Source organism: Nothobranchius furzeri, chromosome 7 (genome assembly GCF_043380555.1).
Source record: "Nothobranchius furzeri strain GRZ-AD chromosome 7, NfurGRZ-RIMD1, whole genome shotgun sequence".
Taxonomy (NCBI): Eukaryota; Metazoa; Chordata; class Actinopteri; order Cyprinodontiformes; family Nothobranchiidae; genus Nothobranchius; species Nothobranchius furzeri.
In genome coordinates this window covers 65,542,368-65,557,490 of record NC_091747.1, presented here as the reverse complement: position 1 = coordinate 65,557,490, position 15,123 = coordinate 65,542,368, and the positions used below count along the sequence as shown (strand labels likewise).

The following is a 15,123-nucleotide window of genomic DNA, read 5'->3' as shown; positions in this document are numbered from 1 at the left end:
TAACCGGTCCCAGATAAACATGTTCTCCTGAGACAAATAAGGACGGGTACTCATGAGCATGAAACCCCTGAATTTGGACACAGCCAGTGTACACCTGGGAGGATATCCAGGTGAGAACTAGTCCATAAATTATTGTAAATGCAATCTGTTGGACATTTGTCATCCTGAGTGTCTTTGCTGCAGATGGTGTCAAACAAAAGTGCTCGATCAGCTGACCTTGCTTGGTAACAAGGTTAGAGTAATCACAACCCTTAGCCAGCTTTGACATGTCCTGCAGTTTTATGAGACAGATGTAAACAAGTACAGAATGATTCTAAGATTTACCTAGAACGTTACATCTCTCTGAAAACAAGACGTTTTTTTAATGGTGTAAAAAATGATCAAATTTTATGAACACACTCAGAACCACAGAAGAAAAGTCTTTAATGGAGTTTATAAGCGAGAAACACATTCAGAGTAAAAACTAAAGTAAAAATTGACACCAGGGGACATGGTCAGAGAAAAAAAATACACACAACAGATAAATATATAGACAATACTTTATAAAATGATGCTTTTATCTCATTCAACTTCTAGAAGTTCAGGACCTTGATGATTTCATTGGATTCTTTAATTTAATGTTTAATATTAAATTGGGAAGGATCACTTCTTAGACCTTTTTGTATTTTTGTCTGCTTGGTCATATAAGGAAAGAAGCAACAAGTTTAACTTGGCAGCAGGATGTGGAAATGAGGTTTTCATGCTGAGTTGAAACTATTCTGTTCTGGAAGAGCTTATCTTGTGAAGAGGGTCATGCATAACATATTATAGCAGATGAGATTCTGATTACGAACAAATTAGGTCACATGCCACTAATTTATAAAAGCAAAAAAAAACGATGCTCAAACTGTCAGTTTATTAAATAAAGTATTTCTCCTGCTGATAATTTACCTCCCCAACACCACCTTGCTGGTCAGGATGCCTCTGATTGAAAGACAAACTGAAAATTGCAATGTTTCATCAGGGTTTCCATGATAGATTACTGTTGCATGTTGGGTAAATACTGAGCTGAGCAGGACACAGTTTCAAGCAAACATTCAGTCATTACCAGGTGAGAAAGAAGAATCAATCACGAGGACACCTGAGTGCATCAACCAGGTAAGGCTGTTAGGTACCAAAGTGTATGGAGGTGTGGCTTGTCTAAATAAATAGTTCAGAAAGTTCAGTGGCTATCTACTTCTATGAAAACGGCTGTTTACACCTATTGTGCAACCATGTTGTCCAACTGTGTGTGTGTGCTAGTGATGCGCGGATTGACTTCTAACCCGGGGTATCCGCGGGTTACTTGCGGGTGGGGTTGGGTCGGGTCAATATATTTTTACTTCAGTACGGTGCGGTTTGGGGCGGGTTCATGAAATATAAATATTACATATATATATAAATATATATATATATATATATACACACACACTGAGGATAAAGACAATGCTGAATTTTTTAAAACACAATATTTAAGACATTATTTAAACATGGACACATTTTAAAACATAACTCCGCGCAGATAACCTTCGACCCCATGACGCAGGCACGTAGAGAAAGTGCCAATAAAGTGTGCCTAAGCTCCAAGCAGGTGGCAGGCAGCCACGTCAACAAAATGATGGAGGACAATATTTTGGATAAAATTCATTCGGGAGTTTACATTCTTAAAAGAAAGGAGGGACAAACTGCTAAACTGCGTGTTTGGGAAAGATTCAGCGAGGTAATCAGTGCAGAGAACAACAGCAGCATTTGCTGGACAAAAACAAGGACATAACAGGTAGTAATACCGCAGCAATTTCCTAATGTTGTGACTTGGCACACATATGGCAATAAAAACTTCTGATTCTGATTCTGAACAGGTAGTAATGCGTTTGTTGGTTTTCAAAATTTTTGATAAAAGTTGTAAAATGTTTTACTATTTTGTTTGCCCAAGCAGGGGTATTGGTTTAGTACACTATTAGTAGGGTAACCAACAAAAATAACCCTTATTTAATAAAATTTTAAACTTTCTTTATCAGTCCTATTTTATATTTTTTTATTTTAGCCTTTAAAAATGTAAATGTTACTACCATTTTCCAGTGCCAATTTGGGGGACTGTTTAACGCACCTTTGTCTGAATAAAAGCACATTCAATCAATAACGTGTTTTAATGAGGCAGGTCGGGGCGGCGTGGGTTGTAAAAATAGACCTAGTGATGCGGGGCAGTTTGGTGCGGGTCAGACATTATCAAATCTGCGGTACCCACGGGTTGAAAAAAACTCTAACCCGCACATCACTAGTGTGCGCGCGCATGCACACATGCATGATTCTGCGCGTGTGTGTGTGTACAAGTGTACCGGTTACTACATCAAAGTGAGGACCAAAACAAGTTTTTTACCTGCAAACTGAGAACATTGGTAGCAAAGTGAAGACATTTTGCTTGTCCTCACTTTGGGACAATGTCACAGAGCTCTACTGTTTTGTTTAGAGGTGTGGTGTAAATCAAGTTTTAGTTAAGGTTAGGGTAAGGAGTAGAGCGGTTAGGGTTAGGGTTAGGCACAATCCAGTCACTAAAATGAATGGAAGTTAATTAATGACGGTGCTCACAATGAATGCTGGACTAGAGTGTGTGTGTGTGTGTGTGTGTGTGTGTGTGTGTGTGTGTGTGTGTGTGTGTGTGTGTGTGTGTGTGTGTGTGTGTGTGTGTGTGTGTGTGTGTGCGTGGGTGGGTGGGTGGGTGTGTGTGTGTGTGTGTGTGTGTACAAGTGCTGGCCAGTAAATTAGAATATCATCAAAAGGTTGAAAATATTTCAGTAATTCCATTCAAAACGTGAAACTTGTACATTATATTCATGCAATGCACACAGACCAATGTATTTCCAATGTTCATTACGTTTAATTTTGATATTTATAGGTGACAACCAATGAAAACATCAAATCTGGTATCTCAGAAAATTAGAATATTCTAAAGGCCAATGAAAAAATGTTTGTTTCTCTAATGTTGGCCAACTGAAAAGAATGAACATGAAAAGAATGTGCATGTATAGCACTCAATACTTAGTCGGGGCTCCTTTTGCCTCAATAACTGCAGTAATGCGGCGTGGCATGGACTCGATCAGTCTGTGGCACTGCTCAGGTGTTATGAGAGCCCAGGTTGCTCTGATAGTCGTCTTCAGCTCCTCTGCATTGTTGGGTCTAGCGTATTGCATCCTCCGCTTCACAATACCCCATAGATTTTCTATGGGGTTAAGGTCAGGCGAGTTTGCTGGCCAATCAAGGACAGGGATACCATGGTCCTTGAACCAGGTGCTGGTGGTTTTGGCACTGTGTGCAGGTGCCAAGTCCTGTTGAAAGGTGAAGTCTGCATCCCCATAAAGTTGGTCAGCAGCAGGAAGCATGAAGTGCTCTAAAACTTCCTGGTAGACGGCTGCATTGACCCTGGACCTCAGGAAACAGAGTGGGCCAACACCGGCAGATGACATGGCACCCCACACCATCACTGACGGTGGAAACTTTACACTGGACCTCATGCAACGTGGATTCTGTGCTTCTCCGCTCTTCCTCCAGACTCTGGGTCCTTGATTTCCAAAGGAAATGCAGAACTTGCTTTCATCAGAAAACATAACTTTGGACCACTCAGCATCAGTCCAGTCCTTTTTGTCCTTGGCCCAGGCGAGACGCTTCTTGCGCTGTTTCTTGTTCAAGAGTGGCTTGACACACGGAATGCGACACCTGAATCCCATGTCTTTCATGAGTCTCCTCGTGGTGGTTCTTGAAGCGCTGACTCCAGCTGCAGTCCACTCTTTGTGGATCTCCCCCACATTTTTGAATGGGTTTGTCGTCACAATTCTCTGCAGGGTGCGGTTATCCCTAGAGCTTGTACACTTTTTTCTACCACATTTTTTCCGTCCCTTCGCCTGTCTGTTAATGTGCTTGGACACAGAGCTCTGCGAACAGCCAGCTTCTTTAGCAATCACCTTTTGTGTCTTGCCCTCCTTGTGCAAGGTGTCAATGATTGTCTTTTGGACAGCTGTTAAGTCAGAAGTCTTCCCCATGATTGTGGTGCCTTCAAAACAAGACTGAGGGACCTTTTAAAGGCCTTTGCAGGTGTTTTGAGTAAATCAGCTGATTAGAGTGGCAGCAGGTGTCTTCTATATTCAGCCTTTTCAGAATATTCTAATTTTTTGAGATACCAAATTTGGAGTTTTCATTAGTTGTCACTTATGAATATCAAATTTAAATGTAATGAACATTGGAAATACATTGGTCTGTGTGCATTGCATGAATATAATGTACAAGTTTCACGTTTTGAATGGAATTACTGAAATATTTTCAACCTTTTGATGATATTCTAATTTACTGGCCAGCACTTGTATGTGTATGTGTGTGCGCGTGTCTGGGAGAATCCAGTTGTGAATTAGGGATTTGTTGTTGGCTCCGATCTGGACTGCATCTCCAATGATGCATCAGAAACCTCAACAATCAGTCCTGAAAATAAAAGCAAATCATGTTAAAAAATAAAACAGAAAGACTAAAAAATTTACATTTTCGGTTTTAAGGTTTAGTCAGATTCATCTTATTGCTTATTAAAATCGATCAATCAAAGAGCATAGATATTCATAAAGTTGTTTTAATTATTTTTTATATGTTTATTGGAAAAGAAACAATATACATGAATACACAGAATGTACACACATACGCAGAAAGAAATACTGGGAGGTATAAACAAAAATAGAGGAGGCAGGGCATTCATCTTGACCACATTGATTTGTGGTCATTGCCAATTATAGACAAAGTGTTTTAATTCCACCTTTGGAAGATGTTTTAAAATTTAGCAGTTAAAGCTGCAATAGCAAATTTACAAAACAAGCTATCTTTTAAACATAAGCACAGTCATGGAACTCTCTATGCTGCCATTTAACGTTCCAAAAGAATGAAAGAAAGAACTTCAGAGTAATTTTGCTGGAACTTCCCGGCATGCATGTGTCTCCACTTAATCGGGCTGACCAAAAATACATTATTTCTGGGCCATTTACAGGTACTTCCAGGGTACGTAATTAGGGGTAGGTACGCAAAATAGGCCGGTGGAAATGCTGAGTGGAACTTTTGGTTAATTAACACTGATTTGTTGCAATTCAGGGGGAAACTACATCAGTAGATGCCATCCAAAACAACCAAGAATCATAGAATTAGAAGAAGTGCTTGTGAAGCAAAAATTGCCCAGCTTTAAAATATCTGTTCCTAAACTCCCAACAAAAACACGGTGGAATTCCTCCAAAACAACATAATTCACATGGAATTGTTGTTTCACAGAGCACCATGAAAAATTTCTTCTTTTAGTCATTGAACACTATATTTTACATAATGCAACTGCTCTTGTGCTCTGGAAGAATTAAATCATGCTGTATTTCAACTGAATAAAACTGTTAATGCTATTAATGTCTTTGGTTGGTTCTTACTACTGATCAGTGGCATAACCCACTGCCAAAGCAGTCATGATATGCTGACATCTGTACAAAGTTCTGAAAGGGCTGAATTTGAATGGAAACAAACAGCTGAGAGGACTTGTACATTGAATCTCATGCTCAATTTCCCCCTCCCAGAATTTATCTTTAAGTTCCAACATGGGAAACACACCTATTATTGAGCTGAGAACCTCTCACACCAGTGGTGTTCTGTTGCAAAATATGTGAGTGCTTGATGAATATAGGAATGTAGGAAGGTGGAAGTGTGATCTACTCATCATTACTACATCTGTGACAACTTACCTGGTTATGGTCAACTTCTGAGTCTCCAGAAATGACTATTCTTTTTTCAATTCTGGTTTCTGAAATGGCCCCTTTCACCATCTGATGACAGAAAGGTTCAGAGGAAAATAACAGTCATGAAACATCTGTGTTCAGTTCAATTCAAGTTTATTTATAAAGCGCCAAATTGCCGACAAGAGTCGTCTCAAGCCACTTCACACTATTAACATTCCACTACAGTTCAAGTCATTAAGCCAATCAGTAACAAGTTTCCTAGAGAAGTAACCCAGCAGCCCATGGAGTCACTGACTAGTGTCAGAGTCTTTACAGCAATCCTCATACTAAGCAAGCATGCAGCGACAGTGGAGAGGAAAACTCCCTTTTAACAGGAAGAAACCTCCAGAGAATCCTGGCTCAGTATAAGCAGCCATCCTCCGTGACTCACTGGGATGGAGAACACGGAGTGCGTGCACACACGCACTCACACACACACACACACATTTACAAAGAAATCCCCATTTCTTGGGCTCCTCTACAATAGCACTGCAGCCAATCATCATTAGACAGAGGGATAATGACCCATCCAATTAGAAGGGATCCAGCCTTATTTAAGAAGCCAGCTCACCAATGGACAATGGCAGCTGTGTGGTTGTGTGTATATACTATCCGTTGCCTTTAGCGCCGCTGAGGCATTGTAGTATAAAGGTGGATATTTATTTTCTCTTGTTGGTTATGGTGTTTGCTTCTAGGTTTGTTGGTAGGGAGGGTTAGGGTTAGCTAGGGCAGTAGCTCAGCAGGTTGAGCGGGTTGTCCAGTAATCGAAAGGTTGCAGGTTTGATCTCGGCTCCGGACAGAGAATTCTGCTGTTGTGTCCTTGGGCTAGGACACAGCAGGCAAGGTGGGCTTAACCCACCTTGCCTGCTGGTGGTGGTCAGAGGGACCGGTGGCGCCTGTGCTCGGCAGCCTCGCCTCTGTCAGTGCGCCCCAGGGCAGCTGTGGCTACATCGTAGCTCATCACCATCAAAGTGTGAATGTGTGTGTGAATGGATAAATGATACACTGTAGTGTAAAGCGCTTTGGAGTCATTTGACATAGAAAGGCAGTATAAAAGTGCAGATCATTTATAATTAATTTACCTTTGTGATGTGTGAAGTGGTGTTTGCATTGGAGGTCTCTGCAGTGAAGGTCTGAGAGCTCAGCAACAAACTTGCAGGGGGATCCTTTTGGCTCTAGAACATCAATAAGCAGAGGTGGAGAGAGTACAAACATTTTCTACTTAATTAAATGTACATATACTTTGATGAAATTTTACTCAAGTACAAGTAAAATTACCTAACTAAAAATGTACTGGAGTAAAAGTATGAAGTGGTTTGAATAAAATGTAGCCCTAACCCTAACCCGGTGAGTAGTGACGGATGGCTGCTCATGCTGATCCTGGTTCTGTTGGAGGTTTCTTTCAGTTAAAAGAGCTTTCCTCTCCACTGTCGCTACATGCTTGCTTAGTATGAGGATTACTGTAAAGACCCTGATACAACAAGACAGTGACTTCATGCAATCTGCTGGGTTCCTTACATAGGAAACTTTTCACTAATTGGCATAATGAACTGAACTCAATGTACTGATAAGTAGTTTCAATTGGAATGCTTACTTTGTCAAGTGCCTTGAGACATCTTATGAATTGTTGCTATATAAATAAAATAAACTAAATTGAATTGAATAAAAGTCATCGACGCACAATGTTATTTAAGGGTGTTGATTGACTTGGCAAAATAAGCTTTAAATGCTGAAAAATATCGAAGCAACATTTGTTTCTGTGCTTCCTCCCACCTGCCCCAAAAAACTACTTAGATTTATACGATTCATGTGAAGGCCATATTTGCCTCCAAAAATGCTGATTTTTCATCAAAAAGCAACAACATTGCAGGAATGTAATTAGAGGTACAAACTTTAAACACAGCTAACAGTTTTTAGACAGTACCAGAATTCAGTCCAATGAATCCATCCAACCATCCATTTTCTTTTGCTTATCCGGAGTCGGGTCACGGGGGTAGCAGCCTAAGTCAAGAGGCCCAGACTTCCTTCGCCCCAGCCACTTGGGCCAGCTCTTCCTGGGGAATCCCAAGGCGTTCCCTGGCCAGGTGAGAGACATAGTCCCTCCAACATGTCCTAGGTATCCCTTTAGGCCTCCTCCCGGTTAGACGCGCCCAGAAAACTGAGCCACCTCAACTGGCTCCTCTAGATGTAGAGGAGCAGCGAATCTACTCCAAGCCCCTCATGGATGACCAAGCTTTTCACCCTATTAGACTGACTGGTACAACGCCCGCATCACTGCAGATGTAGCACCAATCTGCCTATCAATCTCACGCTCCAGCGTTCCCTCATTCCTGAACAAGACCCCAAGATACTTAAACTCCTCCACTTGAGGCAGGACCTCATCCCTGACACAGAGAAGGCATTTTACCCTTTTCCGAATCAAGACCATGGTCTCAGATTTAGAGGAGCTCGGCTGCGACCCGCTCCAGTGGAAGCCGAAGATCACATTCTGATGAAGCCAACAGGACCACGTCATCTGCAAAAAGCAGTGACCCGATCCTCAGGCCATCAAAACAGATGTGCTTAACACATTGGCTGCACCTAGAAATCCTGTCCATAAAGGTTATGAACAGTATCAGTGACTAAGGGCAGCCTTGGCAGAGTCCAACTCTCACTGGGAACGAGCCCGACTTACTGCCGGCAATGCGGACCAAGCTCTGACACCTGTCATACAGGGTTAGGGTTAGACTAACCCTAACCCTAACAGCCCGTATCAGAGGACCTGGTACCCCATACTCCCGGAGTACCCCCTACAGGGCCCCCCGAGGGACGCGGTCAAACGCCTTCTCCAAATCCACAAAACACATGTAGACTGGTTGGGCAAATTCCCACGCACCCTCCAGGATCCCCCTAAGGGTATAGAGCTGGTCCAGTGTTCCACGGCCAGGACGAAAACCACATTGCTCCTCCTGAATCTGAGGTTCAACAATCCGACGGACACTCTTCTCCAGAACCCCTGAATAGACCTCAACAGGGAGGCTAAGGAGTGTGATCCCTCTGTAGTTGGAACACACCTTGCTGCCCCATTTTTTAAATAGGGGAACCACCGCCCTGGTCTGCCAGTCCAGTGGGACTGCCCCCAATGTCCACGCGATAATGTAGAGCCACGTCAGCCAACACCGCCCTACAACATCCAGAGCCTTAAGGAACTCTGGAGCAGATCTTATCCACCCTCGGAGCCTTGCCACAGAGGAGCTTTTTAACTACCTCAGTGACCTCAGCACCAGAGATTTGAGGCCCGACTCAAAGTCCCCAGACTCTGCTTCCTCACTAGAAGATGTGCCGGTGGGATTGAGGAGGTCTTCGAAGTATTCTGCCCACAGATTCACAATGTCCCAAGTAGAGGTCAGCAGCACACCGTCCCCAGTATAAATGGTGTTGATAGCGCACTGCTTTCCCCTCCTGAGGTGTCGGATGATGGACCAGAATCCCATCGAAGTTGTACGGAAGTCTTGCTCCATGGTCTCACCCAACTTCTCCCACGCCTGGGTTTTTGCCTCCGCGACCACCCGAGGACATTCTGCTTGGACTGCCTGTACCGATCACCTGCCTCTGGAGTCCCACAGGTTTGATAGGACCTTTTCTTCAGCTTGATAGCATTCCTAACCACCGGTGTCCACCAGCGGGTTCGGGGGTTGCCGCCACGACAGGCACCGATGACCCTGCAGCCACAGCTCCAATCGGACGCCTTAACAATGGAAGCACAGAACAGGGCCCATTTGGGCTCAATGTCTCCCGCCATCCCCGGAACCTTTTGGAAGTTCTGTCGGACAGAGCAATTAAATTCATTTCAAGTTTATTTATAAAGCGCTTAATCACGACAATAGTGGTCTCAAGGCACTTCTCACAGTAAACATTCAAACACAGTTCAGTTCATTCAAACAATCAGCAAAACATTTTCTACATAAGGACCCAGCAGGTTGCATCGAGTCACTGACTAGTGTCAGAGTCTTTACAGCAATCCTCATACTAAGAAGGCATGCAGCGACAGTGGAGAGGAAAACTCCCTTTTAACAGGAAGAAACCTCCAGAGCAGGGGTGTCAAACATGCGGCCCGTGGGCCGGATCCGGTCCGCAAGTGGGTTAAATCCGACCCGCGAGATGGTTGTGTAAACTTTATTTTCATATTTTACAATGTAGAGTGAAAATAAACTCATCATTGTGAGCAAGTTTTCTCTGTAATGAGTATAAATGAAACAAAGCTGCTCTCAAGGCTCACACAAGAACTTGAGTCACATCCTGAAGTTGGCCGCCACTCAGGATGTGACTTCTGATGTTGATGTGCTGGTGAAAGCTAAAAGATGTAAAGTAAAATGAGTCAAATATACTTTACGTGGTGCATGAAACGGATCTAGCCATGTGACCTGTAAGCTGTTTGAATCACTAAGGAATGTTTTTTTATTGATTGATGGTTTTTTTTTTCTTCCAAATTTTCAAGTTCACTTCAGGTGTTGTACTTGTACTATTTTGGATACACTGTCCTCAGGCTCCAGCTTTGTTTTATATTGATTGTATTAAAACAAAGGAAACAATCTGAAGTTGTTTTTAATTTACCGGTCCGGCCCACTTGGGACTAGATTTCCCTCAATGTGGCCCCTGAGCTAAAATGAGTTTGACACCCCTGCTCCAGAGGATCCTGGCTCAGTATAAGCAGCCATCCTCCACGACTCACTGTGGATGGAGAAGACAGAGCGCATGCGCACGCGCACACGCACGCACACACACACACACACACACACACACACACACACACACACACACACACACACACACACACACACACACACACACACACACACACACACACACACACACACACACACACACACACACAATCATCATCATCATCATCATCACCTTTATAAAAGCACCTTACAGACATATATCATGCCACCAAGGTGCTGCACAAGACTAAACTAAAAAGATAAAAACAAAGAATATATAGGAACCCAATAAAAAATAAAAATAAAAACAGCAAAATACAAAACATCAGTTAACACACAGATTTAAAAGCCAGATTATAATAATGGGTCTTCAGCTACTTCTTAAAAACCTCTACTGACGTGGAGAGTCGCACGGATAATGGAAGACCATTCCATAATTTTGGGCCTGCTACCGAAAAAGCCCTGTCTCCTCTTGTTTAGAGCCTAGTTGCGGGGACTAGAAGCATATGGTGACTCTCTGAGCGGAGCGAATGACTAGGTATATATGGCTGTAGCAAGTCAGATAAATATTCTGGTGCCATTCCATTCAATGCCCTAAAAACCAATATAAGAATTTTAAAATGCACTCTAAAAACGACCGGTAACCAGTGCAGATCTGCCAGGATGGGTGTCACATGATCACATTTCCTTTTCCCTTCTAGGAATCTTGCCGCGGCATTTTGCACAAGCTGCAGATGAGCTACTGTACTCTGTCTCACCCCAATTAAGACAGAGTCACAGTAGTCTAAACGAGAGGTGATAAACGCATGCACGACAGTCTCGAGGTGCTTTCTAGTTAAAAATGACTTCACTTTGGCCAGACATCGCAAGTGGTTAAAAGAGGACGATACAACTGTGCGCACGCACACACACACACACACACACACACACACACACACACACACACACACACACACACACACACACACACACACACACACGCCTAGTAGTTTCTATGGTTACATTGTGATTTCTTAGTAAATATTGAATTTAGTGAGAGATTGACTTTATTGTATTTATCCTAGTGAATTAATTCTTCTTTTTTCTTTTTTTTCCCATGTCCTGTCTGGCTGTGAAGCAAACAGAATTGATGTCTGAATGCTGGTGACAAGCCTTACAGATTTACTCTCAGGTGGATCATCAACGCGTCTGCTTTTAATGTCACGCCTGATACTTAAAACTTTATTGTTATTGTTTTTGAATGCTTTGTCATTCCGACCAGACACGGAGTCAGAGGTGAAAGAGAAAGGAAGAGACAAAAGATGGGGGTGGGGGGGTGGGGGTTCCACAAAAATAAACAATAATGAAGAAGACTGCTTCTAGACCTGCAGAAAGAGAGAAGAAAAAAAGGGAACACAACAACAATACAACAAGATCAAGCTATCACTGCGTCAACGTGATGATGAAATATAAAATCAACATTGTTTAACTGAACAATCACACGATAATAAATCACAGTGCATTTAGTGCCCACCATAGCCTTAAGACCTGTGTTGAACGTGCCCAAGTCCATACTTATGAGAGCACCATGTGAGCACCTGTGTGTGTACACGCGCTTGTTTATGTAAGGTTTCTCTATAGGAGCGTCCAATAGAGAGTGTGAGGGACCACAGATCTGCCCCTAAAGATGTGCAGGAGACAGGGTGAGCTCCAAGTCCCAGAGATCCAGGAGTTGCCCCAGAGCACAGGAACTCCAGGGAGACTGCGACCAGAAAAGCCCCTGCCTCCCTCGAGAGGCACAGAGGATCGCCCCGGGGGGCCACAACCAGCAGCCGGCAGAGTCCCAGGAGTTATCGGCGGCAAGCCCACAGGCCCGCCCGCAGCCTCCCACCCCCTAGCCGGCCGAGCCCGGGCCCCAATGACCCGGGCCCCAGGGGCGACCAGCCCCGCCGGGGACCCAGCAGAGCCCAGGGACCCAGACCCCACCAGGCAGCTACTGGGATTGGTCAGGCAGATGCCAAAAATCTTTAACTCCTTGACCCGGGAGCCACGACCCAGGCAGACCAAGGCACCACACTCCACACTAGGTGTGGCAAAGAGAGGGGAGACGAAGATCTATATCACCAAAAGAAGTCCCAGGTGAAGGGAGGAGTCAAAGGCCCCACCTGACATATACAATCATACACAAACACAGTCACACACTCCCTCCCTCATGCTCACACATGCACATACAACCTAAGACTTACAAAAATGCATGCCGGACACCCACTCATGCTCCCCATACACACCCTATTCACTCTGGTCCCGGTACTGCTGCACATGGGGTACAACCATCACCGGTTCCCAGAGTTCGACCCTTTCTGCTGGGGTGCTGATAATAATAATAATAATAATAATGCATTGAACTTATATAGCGCTTTTCAAGACCCCCAAAGACGCTTTCACACACTCTCACATTCACACACTGCTAGTGATGGTAAGCTACTTGTAGCCACAGCCGTCCTGGGGAGGTCTGACAGAGGCGAGGCTGCCATTTGGTGCCGTCAGCCCCTCTGACCACCACTAACACAGGCAAGTTGGGTGAAGTGTCTTGCCCAAGGACATAACAGCAGGATACCCCTGGTGGGAGCTGGAACCAAACCCATGACCCTCCGATCATGAGGCAACCCGCTCTACCACCTGAGCTACTGATGAGCAGGCTCCCCCGCCCAACGCTGAGCACAGCAATCCACCACCCCAGACCCCAACCGGACGGCCGAATCTATAATTAATGCAACAGGTACACTAGTAGTAGCACATTCAATATTAGCATCAGTGTGCTAGCCGATGGCCCCCTCCATGAGGCCACCACAGCTCAGCAGAACATCATTGTAGCTTCTTCTGGGGAGAAAAACACTTAGAGAGAAAATAAAGTTAACAGCTGAAATAGCAGGAAATAATACAGTTAAAAAGCAGATTGTAGAATAAAGTAGTAGAGTGTGGACATTGGTTAGTATGTCCTCCATCATTCTAAGCCCATAGTAGTATAACTACAGAGATAAATCTGGATAACCTAGCATTTTAGATAGAGGCATGTTGGAGGCAGGGCAAGGGAGAGCCGTCTTTATGGACTGTATTCTCCACTGTACACTTCACCTCTTTCTACTCCCCCACTTGTCCAGATCTGGGCCAACATCATATTTTAACCATAGGCCCTATCAAATAAAAATGTTTTAAGCCTAGTCTTAAAAGTAGAGAAGGTGTCTGCCTCACGGACTAAAGCTTGGAGCTGGTTCCACAGGAGAGGAGCCTAAAAACTAAAAGATCTGCCTCCTATCCTATTTTTAGACATTCTGGGAACCACCAGTAAACCTGCAGTCTGAGAGCAAAGTGCTCAGTTAGGAAGGTATAGAACAATCAGGTCACTGATTTATGACATACCATACCATACCACCTTTATTTATATAGCACTTTAAAAACACAGCCAAACGGCCGACCAAAGTGCTGAACAGTCACACAATAACAGAGATAAAAACATAGAACAGAGCAATAAAATGCAATTAACAGATAAGAAACAAGCCAATAAAAAAGCTCAGATAAAAACCTCACAACAGTTCCGATAGAAAACCATTACAATGGATGATAAAATAAGAGTAGTAAAAACCAAAATAACAGCTAACTGTTAAAAGCAAGGGTAAAATAGTGTGTCTTTAGCCTAGACTGAAAAACTGCCAAGGAAGATGCCAGTCGAACTGCGGCTGGAAGTTCGTTCCACATTTTAGGACCGGCAACAGAGAAAGCTCTTTGTCCGCATGATTTATAACATACTTTTGGAACCTCGAGGAGCGACAGGCTAGAGGCCTTGAGTGTGCGACCGGGAGTATAAGTCGCAAGAAGATCAGAGAGGTACACGGGGGCAAGACCATGGAGGGATTTGAAGACAAAAAGCAATATTTTCTATTGGACCCTGAAAGTGATGGGCAGGCAATGAAGGGATTTTAGAACCGGAGTTGTGTGCTGGCGCCTGTCAGTACGTGTGAGGAATCTTGCCGCTGCGTTTATGACGAGTTGAAGTCTGGCAAGAGTTGACTTGACATCCAGCAATATTGCGTTTGAATAGTCGAGCCTAGATGTGATAAAAGCATGAACAACTTATTCCAAATTTTTCCTAGATAAAACTGCTCTTAATCTGGACTGACGGCGGAGTTGGAAAAAACAGGATTTTACGGTGGCATTGACCTGGGCGTCCATCTTAAGAGATGAATCCATCTTTACACCCAGGTTAGTCACAATGGTTTTTAGCTTTTGAGAAACAGATGAAAGATCTGGGGTTTGGAATGGGCTAGATCTGACCGGACTAAAAAGGATAAGTTCAGTCTTGGAATCGTTGAGATGCAGGAAATTTGAGGCCAGCCAACATTTCACGTCTCGTAGGCAATCTAGAAGAGGCTGGATTGATTGCTGGGGTTTCACTGACATGTAAATCTGGCAGTCATCAGCATATAAATGATATTGAACGGAATGTTCTTTTAGGATTAAGCTGAGTGGAAGGAGGTAAAGGCAAAACAACAAAGGGCCCAGAATAGACCCCTGCGGGACCCCACACGAGAGAGGAGCAGTGCGAGATGAGCTATTGTTTAGCACTACCCGTTGGGACCTGTCAG

At 43.8% G+C, this 15,123-nt stretch overlaps 2 protein-coding genes across 10 annotated transcripts in view; one reads left to right on the top strand and one right to left on the bottom strand.

The window, feature by feature from the left end:
- Positions 1-15,123, top strand: part of LOC129162496 (WAS/WASL-interacting protein family member 1) — a 46,439-nt gene that overhangs the window by 13,818 nt on the left and 17,498 nt on the right. The window lies entirely within an intron of this gene.
- Positions 407-15,123, bottom strand: part of LOC107374493 (band 4.1-like protein 3) — a 107,212-nt gene continuing 92,495 nt past the window's right edge. For 7 of the 9 annotated variants that reach the window (XR_011521205.1, XR_011521211.1, XR_011521208.1 and 4 more), the window contains one exon: positions 6,881-6,973. Coding sequence is in view for 2 of the 9 variants with exons in the window: in XM_070553547.1 (XP_070409648.1) it covers positions 4,480-4,485; positions 5,766-5,846; positions 6,881-6,973 (180 nt within the window). In the remaining 7 variants the exon portion in view is untranslated. Of the gene's footprint in view, positions 4,486-5,765; positions 5,847-6,880; positions 6,974-15,123 lie in introns of those variants that run through there. The other 2 variants (XM_070553547.1, XM_070553548.1) reach the window with 2 other exon arrangements.